General features: G+C 41.9%; 1 protein-coding gene across 1 annotated transcript in view; it reads left to right on the top strand.

Moving 5' to 3' along the window:
• The window catches only part of MMP16 (matrix metallopeptidase 16), a 278,169-nt gene that overhangs the window by 119,691 nt on the left and 137,956 nt on the right, over positions 1-20,522 (top strand). Inside the window, exon 2 of the mRNA XM_007669580.4 lies at positions 12,923-13,071. Coding sequence (XP_007667770.2) covers positions 12,923-13,071 — 149 coding nt within the window. The remainder of the gene's footprint in view (positions 1-12,922; positions 13,072-20,522) is intronic.

The raw sequence follows: 20,522 nt of genomic DNA, 5'->3' as shown, positions 1-20,522 counted from the left end.
AGGTGGCAGAGCAGGGATTAGAACCCACAACCTCTGACTCCCAAGCCCGTGCTCTTGCCACTAGGCCATGCTGCTTCTTAACTACTGCATCAGCCTCCTCACTGGCCTCCCATCACTTACCAGTCTAGTTCATACTTTGCTGCCCAGATCATTTTTCTAAAAATAATCATTCAGTTCATTTCTCCCCGCTCTTCCAGAACCTCCTGTAGATGCCCACCAACCTCCTCAATCAATCCATAAATCAATCATATTTATTGAACACTTACTGTGTGCAGAACACTGTACTAAGTATTTGGGAGAGTACAATACAACAATAAAACGGACACATTCTCTGTCCAAAACGAGTTTATAGTCTTGGGTCGGGGGTGGGGCAGGGAGACTCATTTCCCCTACTTCATCTCTCTTCTGTGTTGCCAATGCATTTGCAGTGCTCAGCGCTTAGAACAGTGCTTGGCTCTTAGTAAGCACTTAACAAATGCCATCATTATTATTATCTGTACTCTTTAAGAACCTGATATTCACTCCACCCTAAAACCTACAGCACTTATGTACATATCCATAATGTATTTTAATGTCATTATCACCCTTTAGACTGTAAGTTTCTTGTGGACAGGGGGCATGTCTACCTACTCTGTTTTATTGTACTCTCCCAAGCACTTTAGTACAGTGCTCTGCACACGCTCAGTGCTCAATAAATCCCTTTGATTGACTGATTGATGCCTGGCCATTTTCAGAAAGACCCCTGCAGTGACTTGAGAAATCAGGAAGCCTAATCCTGCCTAGGTTTTGTACCTATCCCTCATATAATCTGACATAGAACACATTCCTCCTCCTCAACTCAATCAGATGAGTAACTGGTAGCATAGAATCCAACTTGGGTTTGCATTTTCATCAAGATGAATAAAAAACAGATGAATAAAGGGCCAATAAATGGTCTGATGGAATGTGTCATAAATTGCCATTAATCTAAATGCTTCAGACAATTCAGGTTCACTCAGGAACATCAGTGTAGATGAGTGTCCCCATTAAAATGGCATTATTAAGTAATAATAATAATAATAATGTTGGTATTTGTTAAGCACTTACTTTGTGCAGAGCACTGTTCTAAGTGCTGGGGTAGATACAGGGTAATCAGGTTGTTCCATGTGAGGCTCACAGTTGATCCCCATTTTACAGATGAGGTAACTGAGGCACAGAAAAGTGAAGTGACTTGCCCACAGTCACACAGCTGACAAGTGGCAGAGCCGGGAGTTGAACTCATGACCTCTGACTCCGAAGCTCAGGCTCTTAACTTCAAATAATTATAACAGTTTCACAATGATGCTCAATAGTATGAGGCCTGAATTTAAGTAAAATAAGCTACTTAATTTATGTAACAAGAATGGAGAAACTGAGTTTGGCAGTTTATATATTTCAGAGCAAATATATTTCAGAGCAAAATAGCTTTCTGAATCAGTTTTGCTGGTTCACACGCTCAATTTGGGATCAAGGGCTGGTCCATTTTTAATTTTAATTTTTAGAAAATTGAGCCACAATATCTTTCATTAAATTGAACACAAATGAGTCAAATAAGAGGCTGCACACAGAATTTTAGCACAATATTCACCAGATTAGAGAAACAGCATGGCATAGGGAAATAAAGCCTGGGCCTGGGAATCAGAAGGTCATGGGTTCTAATATGCATCCACCACTCGTCTGCTGTGAGACCCTAGACAATTCACTTCACTTCTCTGGGCCTCAGTTCTCTCGTCTGTAAAATAAAAATAATAATAATGTTGGTATTTGTTAAACGCTTACTATGTGCAGAGCACTGTTCTAAGCACTGGGGTAGATACAGAGTAATCAGCTTGTCCCACGTGAGGCTCAAAGTCTTCATCCCCATTTTCCAGATGAGGTAACTGAGGCACAGAGAAGTGAAGTGACACCCACAGTCACACAGCTGACAAGTGGCAGAGCCGGGATTCGAACCCATGACCTCTGACTCCCAAGCCCGGACTCTTTCCACTGAGCCACGCTGCGGAATTAAGACTTTGAGCCTTATACGGGGCAGGACTTTGTCCAACCCGATTTGCTTGCATCTGCCCCAGAGCTTAATACAGTGACTGGCACATAGTAAGTGCTTAGAAAATACCACAATTTATATTATCATCATTATTATCATGCTGATGACAACTGCATTGGAACATAAAGGCCCTTATGTTCAAACAGGTTAAGCACAATTTCTGAAATGCAGAAAATCATAGTTCGCATATAAAGGGTACCTTCCTTATAAGGATAAAGGGCCTCTTCTACAGTTTTAACTTTTTAACTATTCATAGCGTTATTTCTATGAGAAAATTAGTTCTGATATACATTTGGTCTTTAGACACCATTTTCAAGGAATTGATTGTGTCAAAAATCTAAGGCTCTTTATAGTTTTCTTTTACTTAATCTTTTTGGTACATCAGACCACCTGTGGTAATGATTTCTAAATACTGCTTTCAACATTGTAAATGGGTCCAAATGTCATCTTTTTTTTATTCAGGTAGACAAATTTGGAAATTGTATTGCATGATTTCAAGGAATGTGTTAACAATCTATGATATTTTAACACAAATATTGGTTGTACTAAAATTCCTTTTAAATGCTTAAACATTCAAGTTTTTGTTGCCAGCTTGAACGCAGGGCAGTTGTAACGGTAAAGTTATTTCATCCAATTGGTGAAAATATCAAGTGTCAGAAACAGTTTAATCATTTTTCCAAAGGAATTTTGCTGCTTGACCTTTTGATTTTATTAGTGTGGAAAAAAAGACCAAGTCCACGTGAATCTTTCTAACAAGCACAACATCATGTATTAGTACATTAGGCATGTATGTCCCTCCAATTAAGATGTCTTATTATACAGTGTCTCTGCTTGTTTACTTCTTTGAGAAAACTTACAATATAGTGGTTTTAGTTAAGATGTTTTCAAGTCAGTAAGTGATGACAACTTTAGGGCACAATTGAATTGTCATTTGGTTCAGTTCTGACTTTGGAGGAAACGAAAAAGTAACTCACTGAAGATTTAAATGATATAGCTTCTGGGCTATCCTACTTTGGAGTTTCTCTCTTGGGTCACATTTTCCAAATGAAGTGTTCCCGAAATGCTTGGTTCAATGAATTACACGGTGGCACATATTGTATTCAGAAATGCTGTTTTCAGTCTAGCAAGAAGATAAATATTTCTCTTTGATCACCAATAATTTCCAAAAACTCTGTGCAAATCTTTTCAGTAAGCAAGCTCAGACTAATTCTTCACAGTGAGGTTTCATATTGGCTAGCTGCTCTTTTGGCTTTAATGGCTGCTGGAGACCAACACTGCAGAAATATTTGCAGCCAGGATGGCCCCAACATTTTCAATAGGGTTCATTTTAAGCACATCCTGATGGGATACTTGGCATGTAGGCAGCTTGTAAAAGTAGCAGGGTTTCCTTATTCGTCTTCATCTGGCCCATGTGATAACCTGTGTTGGAGAAGACATTTGGAGGAAGGGCAGAGCAAACTTTTAGCCCCACAGAAAAAGTGGAGGCAACAGCAAATGCCATGAAGCAGTGAGAGGAACTACTATCCAGGAAGTCTGCAATGCCTTAAGCAAGGTTTTCAGGGCTGAGGTGAAGGGAGAAGCCAATGTTACTACAGATAACACTGTAGTTCTGACTCCTCTCTGTCTCAACACTTGGATTGCAGTTCTTAATCCTGCTGCCAGTTAAGAACTATTATTGTCAAATAAATCAGCTCCCCTGATTTTCCATTGCAGCATCTGGAGACTTTATTCCTTTCCGCTCTCTCGCATTCCCATCCACATCCTCTCTCTTCGCCTCTTGTGGGAAATTCTGGCCCTTTTCCCCCACCTGTGCCCCATTACTTGGGCCCCTGTGAAACCATGCCTTTTCTGGTTCTTTTGCCATCTGTGGTCAGGCCCAGATCCAACCCATGCTATTTGGTTCTGTAGTGAGACTCCCTTTTCCAAACCTTTACCCTCCTTACCCCCTCCCTCCTCACAATGGGGTACAGGGAAAACCTTTCCCTCAGGCTGCTCCTTCGCCCCTACTCACCTCCATCACTGAACCCCATTTGTGGTCTCCTAATTGTGATAATAATTGAGACATTTGTTAAGCATTACTATCTGCCAACCATTGTACTAAGTCCTGAGGGAGAAGCAGCATGGGTTAGTGGGTAGAGCATGGGCCGGGTCAGAAGGACTTGGGTTCTAATCCCAGCTCTGTCACTTGTCTGCTGTGTGACCTTGGGCAAATTGCTTCACTTCTCTGGGCCTCAGTTCCCTCATCTTTAAATGGGCATTAAGAGTGTGAGCCCCATGTGGGGCAAAGACTGCCCAACCTGATTAACTTGTATCTATGTAAGTTCTTAGAACAGTGCTTAGCACATAGTAGGTGCTTAACAAGTACCATGATTGTTATTATTTCAGCATTTGCAGTATCTCTCCTGTACCTGGGAGCCCAATAGAAGCCAGTGCTTCATCCTTCCCCCACTCACTGCCCAACTCCTGCCTCCGAGAGCAATTCTGCCCTAGTTCCAACTCCAGAAATTGCATCTCCCTTCTCCCACTGTACTCTCTCAAGAACTTAATTGTATACATAGTAAGAGCTCAATTAATAACTGATTGATTGAATCTTTCACCTCTACATGTCTCCACTATTTGCAGCCTAGCTGTTTCAGAGTTAAAGATTCTGAATAGACAGAAAGGCAAACTTTAAACCTGCACATTTATCTTATGAAAATTTTTTTTTATTTGGCCAGCTTAGAAGTACTATTCTACACTAGTTTGATTCTTAATTGTTATTTATAATTCATCCTTAAAACCTCTTTTAATATACAATAGACTTTAGCTCCTAAATGCTTTCCCTTTGCCTTTTGGTCTTAGCACACAATTATTTGCATAAAATTGTCTTGAGAACCTTGATTAAACTGCTTACAATGTGGCAAGCTTGCCCAGTTGTCTTTGAAGTCACTAAAAACCTCTACTAGATTTGAAATGTGTTGATCAGAGGTTCAGAAATAAGTTAATTGAGAAGGTAACTTTTATGGCTTTTTAAGTCTCAAGGTCTTCGAAAAGAAAAGAGCATTGTTCTTAGTAGATAAGCACTGAGAGGCTACGGGACAAGCATACTGAAATGAGAGGAAATGAAGCATTATCAGGAAGGTGGAGACTTGCTTTTCGTTGGCTCATTGTAAACCAAGTTTCCCTACATATCTCTAGTTTGGCATCAGCTTAAGAGTTTGGTAGAAATTCTATTTCTTATAAAGAAAAATATGAAAAATCCTGGATTAAAAATGACTGCAGGGTAATATTTGAAAATGCTGATGTTGATGTTAATGCCTGAGCATATTCTTTCAGAGGATTTTTTACATTAGAAATAGTTTTGGACTAGAATTTGCACAAAGCTAAACCCATGTCCATTGTTGAAATGTGTGGCTTGCTCTGTGCAGAAACAAAGAGTTTCCATTTCAGGTTTAGTCCAGGATCCCTCCACTCTAGACTGTGAGTCCTATGTCCTCAGGGATTGTCTCTCTTTATTGTTTTATTGTACTTTCCAAGCACTTAGTACAGTGCTCTGCACACAGTAAGTGCTCAATAAATACGATTGAATGAATGAATGAACCTACTTGATGTCATTCAGTTAGTCAATCAATACTATTTACTTGGGTTATTTGTAGGTTTCAAAAGAGGATTGGTTTTTCCCAAAGAATAAACCATGAACTGAGAGATAGGATATATTTGTATCTTGGTTTTCTTCAGGCTGAGTATAGGAATTGCTTTGCTCGTTCCTGTTTATAGAAACACTTGTTTACTTCTCCAGAAGAGAAGTAGCATGGTTTAGGGGAAAGAACAGCACTTGTCTGCTGTGCGACCTTGGGCAAGTCACTGAACTTCTCTGTGCCTCAGTTACCTCTTCTGTAAAATGGGTATTAATAATAATAATAATAATAATAACAATGGTATTTGTTAAGCGCTTACTATGTGCCAAGTACTGTTCTAAGCTCTGGGGTAGATATAAGGTAATCAGGTTGTCCCACATGGGGCTCACATTCTTAATACCCATTTTACAGGTGGAGTTAATGGAGGCACAGAGAGGTTCAGTGACTTGCCCAAGGTCACACAGCAGAGTGATAAAGAAATCAACCGCTAATTGGCCAGAAAGGAAAAATAAGGAAACAGCATTTTGTTCTGTTTTTTTCTTTCTGAGTTTTAAATGTATTTCCTTATGAATAGCTTTCAATTGGAAATTTTAGTAATATAACATGAAAAAAAGAGTTATCCTCCTCCCTTTAAGCCCATAAAGTTCCTCAACCAGTCACTTTAAGGCCTGGGGGATGCTCAGAATCACAGACAGATTGCATCAGCATTTAAGGGACTTTGTCTGATCAGTTCTCAGTCACCAATGGAATGAAAACGGTCGCATATTGTGGTTTCACATTGCCATGTGACAAGCACTGTACTAAAGGCTGGGGTAGATACACGATGACTGAAGAGTGAGGAGGGGGAGATGGGTGGGTGGGATGGCAGGGGCTATTCCATGGTCCTGCTTCAGAAAAGGGAAGGAGCCCACGCAGAAACTTAGATTCTAGCCCCAAGCCCTGCCCATAATCGAGCATCAGCCGACAAGTATCTTAGTATCTTTGCTCCTCGATTTCATCGTTTGTGAAATGGAAATGATAATACTCCCCCCTGCTCACTTGACAGAGATTGACTGTGAGCCCCATGTGAGAAATGGACTGTGTCCAACCAGATTAGTTTGTAACTACCCCAGCACCTAATATTTGTTTAGACTGTGAGCCCGTTATTGGGCAGAGATTGTCTGTATCTGTTGCCAAATTGTACATTACAAGCACTTAGTACAGTGGTCTACACATAGTAAGCGCTCAATAAATATGATTGAATGAATGAATAATATGGTGGCTGGCACCTAGTGAGCGTTTAACAAATACCACAACAACGAAACAAGAGTTAGTCTGTTTCTCATTACTACAGAGGTATCATGCCTATTTGGCATTGTTATTTCCAAATAATTAATTGATATTGTATGGCTTGAAGATGGGTCTCATGATTTGAGATTTGCATATAATCCATAATCAAAGAAAGTGATTTTGTCCATTTGGCATTAAGGTGTAAATATGGGAGCTGAAGAATCTCCAAGACCAGAGCAAAGTGTTGAGTCGGAAGTATTAGTACTGATGGTATTTTACCACTTAGTGAAATTCACTGTACTAAATGAGGGGTTTGGATGTACAATAGAATCACCAGACAGTTGATTGATCAAATGAATAAGCAACTAAATATACACATGTTTGGTGTGGGTAAAAAAAGTACAGGCAGTAAAGAGATGATGTGTTTCATAGTGCTGGTGATTGGATGGCTGATTCAATCACTTATCCTATCCCACCTGATTATCACATCTGCTTCCTCACTGACCTGCCTCCTGTCTCTTCCCCACTCCAGCCCATACTTCACTCTGCTGCACGGATCATTTTTCTAAAAAAGGTTCAGTTTTGCACAACTTGAACTCTTCACTCCTCTAGCACCACCTTATCGACTGTGCCCCGATCTCACCTATATCCAGCCTAACCGCCTTCCCCCATCCTTCCCCTAGCCTGAAACTCTCTCCGACCTCCATATATGCTACCCCCTCTCTCCACATCTTCAAAGCATTATTAAAGTCACAGATCCTCTAAGAGGTTTTCCCTGATTGAGTCCTCTATTCCTTGGCTTTCTCTCCCTTCTGTGTTATCTAGACATCCTTCTAGACTCTAAAATTGTTGTGGGCAGGGAACGTGTCTGCCAACTTTGTTGTTTGTACTTTCCCAACTACTTAGTACAGTGCTCTGCACACAGTAAGCTCTCAGTTAATACCACTGATGATGATTACTTGTTGGGAGGATTGTTGGAGGGCAAGGATTGTGTCTTCCCACTCTGTTAAATTGTACTTTCCCAAATGCTTACTTAATACACTGCTCTGCACACAGTAAGCGCCCAATAAATACCATTGGTTAATTGAATGACTGATAGGATTTTAGGAGGACTCTAAGGAAGGGAGAATTACAAATCAATATAACGGGCTGGAAAATAAATACTCGTTCCTCAGCATTATTAGCTAAGCTTCGTTTTTAAGCATCAAAACTATTGTTAGTATATGTAAATTTCATATAAGTTGATGATGCTGCAGTAGATCCAGCAAAACACTTACAGAAATTAATATGAGGACAAATAAGGGAAAAGTAAATATGCCAGATTGGGCCAGATCAAATGAAACTAAAGCTCACAGCAGCACTCACTTACAAGGCCCCCTGTGTGACCTGCACTGTAGATGATGCATTACATAGCGTACTGTGTTTTTTGTTACACTGTACTGTTTATTATTATATTGTACTCTCCCAAGCACTTAGTAGTAATAATAGTAATAATAATAATTATGGTACTTGTTAAGCGCTCCGTGCCAAGCAGAGTTCTAAGCCCTGGGGTAGGTACAAGTTAATAGGTCAAACACAGCCCCAGTCACAGTCTTAACCCCGATTTTACAGATGAGATAACTGAGGCCCAGAGAAGTGAAATGATTTGGCCAAGGTCACAAAGCAGCCAAGTGGCAGAGCTGGGATTTGAACCCATGACCTTCTGACTCCAGGCTCATGCTCTATCCACTATGCCATACTATCTCTCTGCACACAGTAAGCACTCAATAAATATGATTGCATGAATGAATGAATGACATCAATCTCTGTAGTGCCACACCTCTCCATCCAGAGCTGCAGTGGAGATGGACAGGAGCCATGGGTGGCCCTAGTTTTCTGCCATGGATGCTCAGTGGGGTGGCGGGGACTGGGTGACCTTTCATCTTGGTGAGGGATTCTACTAGGTGTACAGGAGTCATGGGGACTCCCACCTTCCTGAGGGGACAAGGAGATGACTTGGACACTGCCCTATTCCTGCTGTAACTGGTTGGCATTTCCTGATGTGTTTCTCCTCCTGTGGCCTCCTTCTCCCTCTTCCTTACTCAGCTTGCTCCCACAAAACTGGAGGAAACTGTGAAGCTGGGGAAGAAGGGAGGAAGGGAAACAGAGGAGCCCTTTCCATTCCCTTCCCCATCCCAAGACATGGTGACACTGCAACACAGCAGGGTGGCACTCCAAAGAGAAGGCCACACACATCATTGGTGCAGGCATGCTTACATACACACACACGCACACACAAACGTCATGCAGGACTGTGGATTCTGCAGTTTGGATCCTGGAAGAGGTCAGGGATGGGGTGGGAAAAACTTGATCCCCTTACCCCCCCCCACAGGAACTCTTTTTAAAGACCAAATTATTCCTTACATTTGCATTTTCTTTTCTCCCCGGTAACAGAATTCATTGTTGATGCTCTTCTCTGACTCTTCCCAACAAAATCATTCCCAGCCAACCAGCATCACGAGTAACCTAGCAACCAGACGGTACACTACTAAGTGCGAAATGAGTGAAAACAATTCAAGGAAACAGACTTCAATCTGTATTTCATGGTGTTACTCTATTGTGAATAAAATGAGGTTAAATCATCTCTTAATTTATGAGAAACACCAAAGAGAAGAATAACAAAGGGCAACGGTGAAATTATTTTATATTGATGCTTAAAAATGGAAGAGATTACAAATCCATCAATTTAGTAACAGAATCAAAACTAAGCTGAAAAAGTGCTCTGCTATGTTCGTGTTCTATGATACATAAATTCCTAAGAATATGGCAGGACTTTGCAAACACTCTTCCCTAATAACTGTTCATTTTCAAATAGTGTATGGCAATCCCCTGTTATAAGGTTCTTTTTCCTTTCATGACAGTAGTAGTCAATTTCAGTGTCAGTTCTGAGAGTTCTGCTACAATATGGGGATAGTGTTCCTGAAAAATATGGTCTTCTGAGAAATTATGTTACCAAAACATTGAATCAATGAGAACTGATGGTTCAGAGTATAGTTAATTTGAAGAGAACACCATGACTGATATTTTTCAATATAAATTACTATATTATCATTATGTCTGTCACTAGTAGAAGTCTTTACACTCTTGCCATTCCTTACTATTTTACTCTATTAATTCATGCAATACTGCAGAAACCCAAAGAAACCTAAAGTGCTATATGGTTTGGCAAATCATGAGGGAGAGAGCAATAACCTCACTGTAGTAAAGTGCCCCATAGTTTATGCATTTTCCTTTCCTTTCCTTTCTGATTTAAACAGAGTGATCTCATTTTGGGCAGGGAATGTGTCTGTTGTTTTATCATACTACCCCAAGCACTTAGTACAGTGCTTTCCACACAGTAAGCACTCAATAAATACGATGGAATGAATGATTAGAATCCATTTCTACTTAGCATAAATAGTGACAAATGTTTCTAGCATAGATTATGACATTTTTGCTGAATGGGATGTTAAAGAAAATACTATGAATGTTATATACTATGTACATGGTATGTAATGTTTAAAATATTCTCTTTCACATCTAATCTTAGCATAAAAGGAGAATGAAAGATTTCTATTTAAATTTTAATGTGTGGATGCACAGACATACAATTGGAAATTATACTCCTGCATACTAAAAAATAATGCAGTTCAAATCCTTTATTCTTCTTTTATGGCCCTTCCACTTCTCTTCACCATATAGCAAAGAGTGAGTATCCTGTTTTTGACTACTCTGTGCACATATTTGTCATCCCTTGAACACACAGTTTCCACCTCCAGCCCCAGGTTTGATGAACAATTTTTCTTCAGTGCTTTCTGCCTCTGCCTATCCCTGCATCACTGGACAAGGTGCTGCCTAAATTACAGAATTGTCCTGTTGAGTTGGAAGAGATGACCACCCTCAGGTTAAGTCACCAGCGTCCAAATTCTTTGTTCTTTTCCTTGACCAGGGTAAAATCCAACTTGGTCCAAAGATGCTTAGTCTGTGAATCCCATGTGGGACAGGGACTACATCTGACCTGATTATTTTCTATCTCCATTTGGAACAAGGACGGTATCTATTCTGATTATCTTATATCTACAAGTGGGATGGGGACTGTGTCTGACCTGATCATCTTGTATCTACCCCAGCCTTTAATACAGTGCTTGGCACAGAGCAATATGAAACCACAATATGCAACCATTTTTTATTCCATTGGTGATTGAGAACTGATCAGCCGAAGTCTCTTCAATGCTGATGCAATCTGTCTGTGAGTCTGAGCATCCTCCAGGGCTTAAAGTGACTGGTTGAGGAACTTCATGCACTTAAAGGGAGGAGGAGAACTCTTTTTTTCATGTTATATTACTAAAATTTCCAATTAAAAACTATTCATAAGGAAATACATTTAAAACTAAAAAAGGAAAAAACAGAACAAAACACTCTTACCTTATTTTTTGTTCCCTGGCCAATTAGCAGTTGATCTCTTTATTACTTCACATTCAGTTTTCTCAGTTTTTCCTTTAAGCACTCACTCATTACACCCTTTCCAGATAATAGTAAGCTCCAAAAAGATTTTAACTGTAATTCCCAATTTATACTTTTTAAAACATCGCACTATTAAATTTCAGTGCCAGTTTCTCAGAGTTCTGCTATGATATGGGGATAATGTTCCTGAAAAGTATGGTGTTCTGGAAATTGTGTTTTAAAAACCAGTGATGCAATGAGAAGTGTAGTGGACAGACCACTGGGAGTCAGAAGGTCATGGGTTCTAATCCCTGCTCCACCACTTGTCTGCTGTGTGACCTTGGGCAAGTCACTTTACTTCTTTGTGCCTCAGTTACCTTATCTGTAAAATGGGGATTGAGACTGTGAGCCCCACATGGGACAGGGACTGTGTTCAAACCAATTTGCTTGTATCCATCCCAGCTCTTAGTACAGTGCCTGGCACATAATAAACGCTTAACAAATACCATTATTATTATTACTATTATAATTTGGAGAGAACACTCTAGGTTCTCCACTGTACCTTGAGTTCATCTATCTTGCTGCCTACCTCTCAGCCACATCCTGTCCCTGGCCTGAACACCCTCCTTCTTCATAATAATAATAATGTTGATATTTGTTAAGCGCTTTCTATGTGCTGAGTACTGTTCTAAGTGCTGGGGTAGACGCACGGGAATCAGGTTGTCCCACGTGGGGCTCACAGTCTTAATCCCCATTTTACAGATTGAGGTAACTGAGGCACCGAGAAGTGAAGTGACTTGCCCAAAGTCACCCAGCTGACAAGTGGCCAAGTCGGAATTCGAACCCATGACCTCTGACTCCAAAGCCCGTACTCTTTCCACTGAGCCACGCTGCTTCTTCATATCTGACAGATAATTACTCTCCCCCCTTCAAAGCCTTACTGAAGGCATATCTCCTCCAAGAGGGCTTCTCTAATAAGCCCTCTTCATTTTCTTCCACTCCCTTCTGTGTCACTCTGACTTGCTCCCTTAATTCATCTCCCCTTCCAGCCTCACAGCAGTTACGTATATATATGTAATTCATTCATTTATGTTAATGTCTATCTTTCCCTCTAAACCATAAGTTCACTGTGGACAGGGAATATGTCTATTATATTGTTATAGAATGCTCTTCCAAAAGCTTAGTACAGTGCTCTGCACACAGTAAGTGCTATTAAATATGACAAATTGTTGATTGATGGATGCTTCAACTCTTTGTCCTCATGAACAAATAAGTTTCCTGACCTGGTTCTCTTGTATCCCCTACAACATTTAATAAATACCATAATTAATAGGCATATGTATAAAATGACCTAAGGAGAATAGATTTGCCTGATTCCCAAACAAGTAAAAGAATTAAGAATCACAGGTCCCACCTAATTGTTTGCAAAGTGAAAATAAAGTACATGTAGATTCTACTTCATCAGAGTTTCTGACATAAATTTGATGTAATGGAAACTTTATTGTCATTTCAGGTTTGGTTACAAAAATACGGCTACCTCCCGCCAACTGACCCCAGAATGTCGGTGCTGCGCTCTGCAGAGACCATGCAATCCGCCCTAGCAGCTATGCAGCAGTTTTATGGAATTAACATGACGGGGAAAGTTGACAGAAACACGATTGAGTAAGTGTACGAAGACTCAGTCATTCTTCTTTATTTCAATCGAACAGAATGGAAATCTAGAAAATTTGAAGTACTGATCCACAATGAACAGTTATGGATAATATTTATATTAGTGTCTATCTCCCTCTCTAGACTGTAACCTCATTTGGGGCAGGGAACATGTCTACCAACTTGATTATATTGAACTCTCTCAAGTGCTTAGTATGGTGCCCTACACATAGTAAGTACTCAATAAATACCATTGATTGAATAATAAATAATAATGATGATAAATATTTCTTAAGTGCTTACTATTTGCCAAACACTGTACTAAGTACTGAGGTAGATGCAAAATAATCAGAGTGGACACGGTCTCTGTCCCACATGGGGCTCAAAGCCTAAGTAGGAGGGAGAACAAGTAAACAAGTGTTGAATCCCCATTTTACAGATGAGGAAACTGAAGCACAGAGAAGTTCAGTGATTTTCCCAAGGTCACACAGCAGACAAGTGGCAAAGGCAGGATTAGAACCCAGTCCTCTGACTTCCACACCTCTGTTCTCTCCACAAAGTCACATTGCTTCCCATATTAGTTCTACTATTAACAGAATGTCTCAAAGACCCAGGTTTGGGTTTTATAGATGTATGGTCTCATAGTAATTGCAGTTCACCAGTGTACTTCCTCTGCTGTAGATTTATTTCAGTATCCCAGAATTGGGGCAGCAAGGCTTAGTATCCTAGAGCAAGCAACTGAGTGACAGAAAACCTGGATTCTAATCTCAGATCAACTATTGGTCTATTGTGGGACCTTGGGCTTTTTGTTGACTATAGAAAGTAGGAAGAAGCATCAACAGAAATGTGTTAAGCAAAAATAACATGTTAGTTTGCCCCAGTGAGGAGAAATGTCTATGTTTATGAGTCTTAAGGAAAGCAGACTGCCCTTTGTCTCTGCAAACAAGGGAGAAATAGTATCTTCCTTTGCCAAAATTATTTATGTATTTATTTAGTAGTCTGAGCACACTATTAAGCACCTGGGAGAGTACAAAAATATGCTACTACATACACATGATGCCTACCCTCAAAGAGTTTACAGTCTCCGTGGCTCAGTGGAAAGAGCACAGGCTGGGGAGTCAGAGATCATGGGTTCAAATCCCCGCTCCGCTGCTTGTCAGCTGTGTGACTTTCGGCAAGTCACTTCACTTCTCTGGTCCTCAGTTACCTCATTTGTAAAATGGGGATTAAGACTGTGAGCCCCATGTGGGACAACCTTATCACCTTGTATCCTCCCCAGCGCTTAGAACAGTGCTTTGCACATAGTAAGCGCTTAACAAATACCAACATTATTATTGGAAGAAACAGACACTAAACACAACACAACGGCATAACAGAATGATCTCTTTTGCCACATCCATTGGGCTCTACTCCATCCTAATCCTCCTCGACCTCTCAGCTGCCTTTAACACTGTCGACCACCCCCTTCTCCCAGAAACATTATCCAACCCTGCCGTCACTGACACTGTCCTCTCCTGTTTCTCCTCCTATTTCTTTATCTGCTCCTTCTCAGGCTCCTTTGTCAGCTCCTCCTCTGCTTTCTACCCTCTAATTGGAAAAGTCCCTCAAGATTCAGTTCTGCATACCCTTCTATTGTCCATCTACACCCACTCACTTGAAGAACTCATTTGCTCCCATGAATTCAACTACCACCTTTATGCAGATGATTCCCAAATCTACATCTTCCAGCCCTGATCTTTCTCTTCAGTCTCACATTTCCTCCTGCTTTCAGGACATCTTTACCAGGATGTCCCCAAAACACCTCAAACATAATGTGTCCAAAACAGAACTCTTTATCTTTCCACCCAAATGCTGTCCTCCCCATGACTTTCCTATCACCGTAGACAGCAACACCATCCTTCCATCTCATGAGTCCATAACCTTGGAGTTATTCTCGACTCCTCTCTCTCATTCAATCCACATCTCCAATCTGTCACCAAATTCTACTGGTTCAGTCTTCACAACATCACTAAAATCTGATATTTCCTCTCTATCTAAACTGTTACCATGTTAATCCAAGCACTATCCTAACCCACCTTGAATACTGCATCAGCTGCCTTGCTGACCTCCCTGTCTGTTGTCTCTTTCCACTCCAGGACATACTTCACTCTGTTGCCTGAATCATTTTTTCTACAAAACCATTTAATCCATGTTTCTCCATTCCTCAAGAACCTCCAGGGTTTGTCTGTCCACCTCTACATCAAACAGAAACTCCTCACTATTGACTTTAAAGCACTCAATTACCTTGCCTCCTCCTACCTCACCTCACTGCTTTCCTACTACAGCCCTGCCCACAAACTTCGCTCCTCTAATGCCAACCTACTCACTGTACCTCGATCTCATCAATCTCAACCCCAACCTCTCACCCATGTCCTGCCTCTGGCCTGGAATGCCCTACCCCTTCATATCTGACAAATAATCACTCTCGCCATCTTCAAAATCACATTAAAAGCACATCTTCTCCAAGAGACCTCCACTGACTAAGCCTTCATTTCCTCTTTGCCCACTCCCTTCTGGGTCACCCTTTCATTTGGCTTGGATGATAATGATTATGATGATAATAGTGGTATTTGTTAAATGCTTACTATGTGCCAGACACTATACTAAGCGCTGGGGTGGATAACAGCAAATCAGGTTTGGACATAGCCCCTGTCCCACATGGGGTTCACAGTCTCAATCCCCATTTTATAGATGAGGTAACTGAGGCCCAAGAAGTGAAATGACTTCCCCAAGGTCACACAGCATTCTGTATTCATCTTTTCCTCAGTACCACAGCACTTATGTGCATATCAGGAATTTATTTATTCATATTAAAGCCTGTCTCCCTCTCTAGACTGTAAGCTCATGTTCAGTGAATGTGTCTACCAACTTTATTATATTGTACTCTCCCCAGAGCTTAGTTCAGTGCTCTACACAGAGTAAGTGGTCAATACATATGAATGATTGATTGACTAAAATAAATTATCGATAGGAGGAAAAGGAAAACAGAAATATGTCTATGAGTTACTTCTTAAGTAATAGAGTATGTAAAAAGTATAAGACCTAATAGAAAGGGCCCAAGACTGGGATTCAGGAGACGAATCCTCTAGTCCTGGATTTGCCACTGTCCACTGTGAGACCTTGGACAAGTTCAATAGTATTTATTGAGCGCTTACTATGTGCAGAGCACTGTACTAAGCGCTTGGGATGAACAAGTCGGCAACAGATAGAGACAGTCCCTGCCGTTTGACGGGCTTACAGTCTAATCGGGGGAGACGGACAGACAAGAACAATGGCACTAAACAGCGTCAAGGGGAAGAACATCTCGTAAAAACCGATGGCAACTAAATAGAATCAAGGCGATGTACAATTCATTAACAAAATAAATAGGGTAACGAAAATATATACAGTTGAGCGGACGGGTACAGTGCTGTGGGGATGGGAAGGGAGAGGTGGAGGAGCAGAGGGAAAAGGGGAAAATGAGGCTTTAGCTGCGGAGAGGTAAAGGGGGGATGGCAGAGGGAGTAGAGGGGGAAGAGGAGCTCAGTCTGGGAAGGCCTCTTGGAGGAGGTGATTTTTAAGTAAGGTTTTGAAGAGGGAAAGAGAATCAGTTTGGCGGAGGTGAGGAGGGAGGGCGTTCCAGGACCGCGGGAGGACGTGACCCAGGGGTCGACGGCGGGATAGGCGAGACCGAGGGACGGCGAGGAGGTGGGCAGCAGAGGAGCGGAGCGTGCGGGGTGGGCGGTAGAAAGAGAGAAGGGAGGAGAGGTAGGAAGGGGCAAGGTGATGGAGAGCCTTGAAGCCTAGAGTGAGGAGTTTTTGTTTGGAGCGGAGGTCGATAGGCAACCACTGGAGTTGTTTAAGAAGGGGAGTGACATGCCCAGATCGTTTCTGCAGGAAGATGAGCCGGGCAGCGGAGTGAAGAATAGACCGGAGCGGGGCGAGAGAGGAGGAAGGGAGGTCAGAGAGAAGGCTGACACAGTAGTCTAGCCGGGATATAACGAGAGCCCGTAATAGTAAGGTAGCCGTTTGGGTGGAGAGGAAAGGGCGGATCTTGGCGATATTGTAGAGGTGAAACCGGCAGGTCTTGGTAACGGATAGGATGTGTGGGGTGAACGAGAGGGACGAGTCAAGGATGACACCGAGATTGCGGGCCTGCGGGACGGGAAGGATGGTCGTGCCATCCACGGTGATGGAGAAGTCTGGGAGCGGACCGGGCTTGGGAGGGAAGATGAGGAGCTCAGTCTTGCTCATGTTGAGTTTTAGGTGGCGGGCAGACATCCAGGTGGAGACGTCCCGGAGGCAGGAGGAGATGCGAGCCTGAAGGGAGGGGGAGAGGACAGGGGCGGAGATGTAGATCTGCGTGTCATCTGCGTAGAGATGGTAGTCAAAGCCGTGAGAGCGGATGAGTTCACCGAGGGAGTGAGTGTAAATGGAGAACAGAAGAGGGCCAAGAACTGACCCTTGAGGAACTCCAACAGTTAAAGGATGGGAGGGGGAGGAGGCTCCAGCGTAGGAGACCGAGAATGATCGGCCAGAGAGGTAAGAGGAGAACCAGGAGAGGACAGAGTCCGTGAAGCCAAGGTGAGATAAGGTACGGAGGAGGAGGGGATGGTCGACAGTGTCAAAGGCAGCAGAGAGGTCAAGGAGGATCAGAATGGAGTAGGAGCCATTGGATTTGGCAAGAAGGAGGTCATGGGTGACCTTAGAGAGAGCAGTCTCAGTAGAGTGGAGGGGACGGAAGCCAGATTGGAGGGGGTCTAGGAGAGAATGGGAGTTAAGGAATTCTAGGCATCGATTGTAGACGACTCGTTCTAAGATTTTGTTCTAAGATTGCATTTCTTGTCCTTAGTTACCTTTTCTGTTTAATGGGGATAAGAGAGTCTGTGTAGCCTATTGGGAAAAACATGGGCCAGGGAGTCCGAGGACCTGAGTTCTAATTGTGACGCTGCGACTTATCTGATGTGTGACCTTGGACAAGTCACAACTTCTCAGTGCCTCAGTTGCTTCATCTGCAAAATGGGGATTCATTATCTGTTCTTTCTCCTGCTTAGACTGTGAGTCCTATGTGGGACCTGATTATCTTATATCTACCCCAGTGCTTTCTATGGGTCAAAGCTCTTTATCACCTTGCTCCGTCATAACTCACCTCCCTTCTTTCCTTCTACATCCCAGCCTGCACCACTCTGCTTCTCTGGTGCTAACCTCCTCCCTGTGCCTCATTCTCACCTGTCCCACCATCAATCCCTGGCCTATGTCCTATCTCTGGCCTGGAAGGCTCTCCTTCCTCAAATCTGCCAAACAAACACAATGCCCCCTTTCAAAACCCTACTGAATGCTCACCTCCTCCAGGAGGCTTTCCCAGACTAAACCTCTGTTTTCCTCAGCTCCCCCTTCCCTCCCCATTGCCCCGACTCACTCCCTTTTGTCTACCACCCCCTCAGCCTTGCCCCACAGCACGTGTGTATATATATGTACATATCTATAATTCTATTTATTTACATTAATGCCAGTATATCTATAATTCTATTAATTTACATTGATGCTATTGATGCCTTTTTATTAGTTTTGATGTCTCTCTCCCCACTTGTAGACTGTAAGTTCTTTTTGGGCAGGGATTGTCCTTCTTTATTGATGAATTGTACTTTCCAAGTGATTAGTACAGTACTCTGCACATAGTAAGCTCTTAATAAATATAATAATGATGGCATTTGTTAAGCGCTTACTATGTGCAAAGCACTGTTCTAAGCACTAGGGGGGATACAAGGTCAACAGCTTGCCCCATGTGGGGCTCACAGTTTTAATCCCCATTTTACAGATGAGGTAACTGAGGCACAGAGAAGTTAAGTGACTTGCCCAAAGTCACACAGCTGACAAGTGGCGGAGCTGGGATTAGAACCCATGACCTCTGACTCCCAACCAAGTGCGGGCTCTTTCCACTGAGCCATGTTGTTCCAGTGAATGAATTTAACATTTAACAAGTATCACTATCATTATTGTTATTATTATTATTATTAAGAAGCAGCATAGCCTAATGGATAGAGCATGGGCCTGGGAGTCAGAAGCTTATGGGTTCTAATCCCAGCTCTGACACTTTTCTACTGTGTGACCCTGGGCAAGTCACTTCACTTCTCTGTGCCTCAGTTCCCTCATCTGGAAAATGGGGATTAAGATTGTGAGCCCTATGTGGAACAGGGAGTGGGCCCAACCCATTTATCTTGTATCTACCCTAGCGCTTAATACAGTGCCTAGGATATAGTAAGTGCTTAACAAATACCATTATTGTAATTATTATTATTATACTTTGTGAGCCCTAAGAGGCACAGAACAATGTCCAATTTCATATTCTTGCAGCTATCCCAGTACATAGCCCAGAGTAATAATAATAATAATTGTGGTATTTGTTAAGCACTTATTATGTGATAGGAACTGTACTAAGTGCTGGGGTAGATACAAGCAAATTGGGTTGAACACAATCATTGTCCCACGTGGGGCTCAGAGTCTCAATCCCCATTTTACAGATGAGGGAACTGAGTCACAGAGAAGTGAAGTGACTTGCCCAAGATCACACAGCAGACAAGTGGTGGAGAGGGATTTGAACCTATGACCTTCTGACTCTCAGGTCCATGCTTTATCCACTATGCCATGTGCCATACTGATTGTTAGAGAAGGGAATATTCTGAGGATGCTTAACCCATTTGAAGTAGGAATGCAGAATTATAAATGTATTGAACGTCCTTTCTACTTGGATGACTCTCAAGGTAGAAAATTAACCAAAAAATTTCTACTACATCTTTCATATTATTGGGAAGTTGAGTCAACAAATTCGGCTTGTTTATTGACATCATACCAAAATTAACTTTGCAGTCTCAGACAATCTTAAGTCATTATGAAATCCTATTGATTTTTAGGCTCCTCTGCATTGTATAAATGGATGTACCCAGTCTTAATCTACTCCGTAAAGTTGGAAGCTCATATGAGAGGTAGTAAGTTTCAACTTCAAAGCATTCAGCTACCAGCTACTAAAACACTGTAGCAGAAATATTAAGGATCAAAATCTCCACGAGTTTCTGGGCAGGCACTGTCCCTCTGCAGAAGGCCTATGGAAAGGATTAGCCTGGTGGAATTTTTGTTGGGAAGCAACAGAAGTTAGACAGTCAAATCAGTCAATGGAATTTCCTGAGTGCTTTCTGTGTGCAGAGCACTGTACTAAGCGCTTGAGAGAGTACAATATAACAGTAAACAGACATATTCTACTACCTCTGTGACTATTACTGTTCTACTGTTTCCATTACCACTTTCCATTACTTACTGGGACCACTAGCTACTTTACTAATTAGTCTTTTCTCTTAAAACTCTTAATCTCCACTTCTAAACTCTAAGTTCCTGGTGGACAGGGAATATGTCTGCTATATTATTGCGTGGTATTCTCCCAAGAGCTTAGT

This window comes from Ornithorhynchus anatinus, chromosome 4 (genome assembly GCF_004115215.2).
Source record: "Ornithorhynchus anatinus isolate Pmale09 chromosome 4, mOrnAna1.pri.v4, whole genome shotgun sequence".
In the NCBI taxonomy this organism is placed as follows: Eukaryota; Metazoa; Chordata; class Mammalia; order Monotremata; family Ornithorhynchidae; genus Ornithorhynchus; species Ornithorhynchus anatinus.
This window is presented reverse-complemented; position numbering and strand designations above follow the sequence as displayed.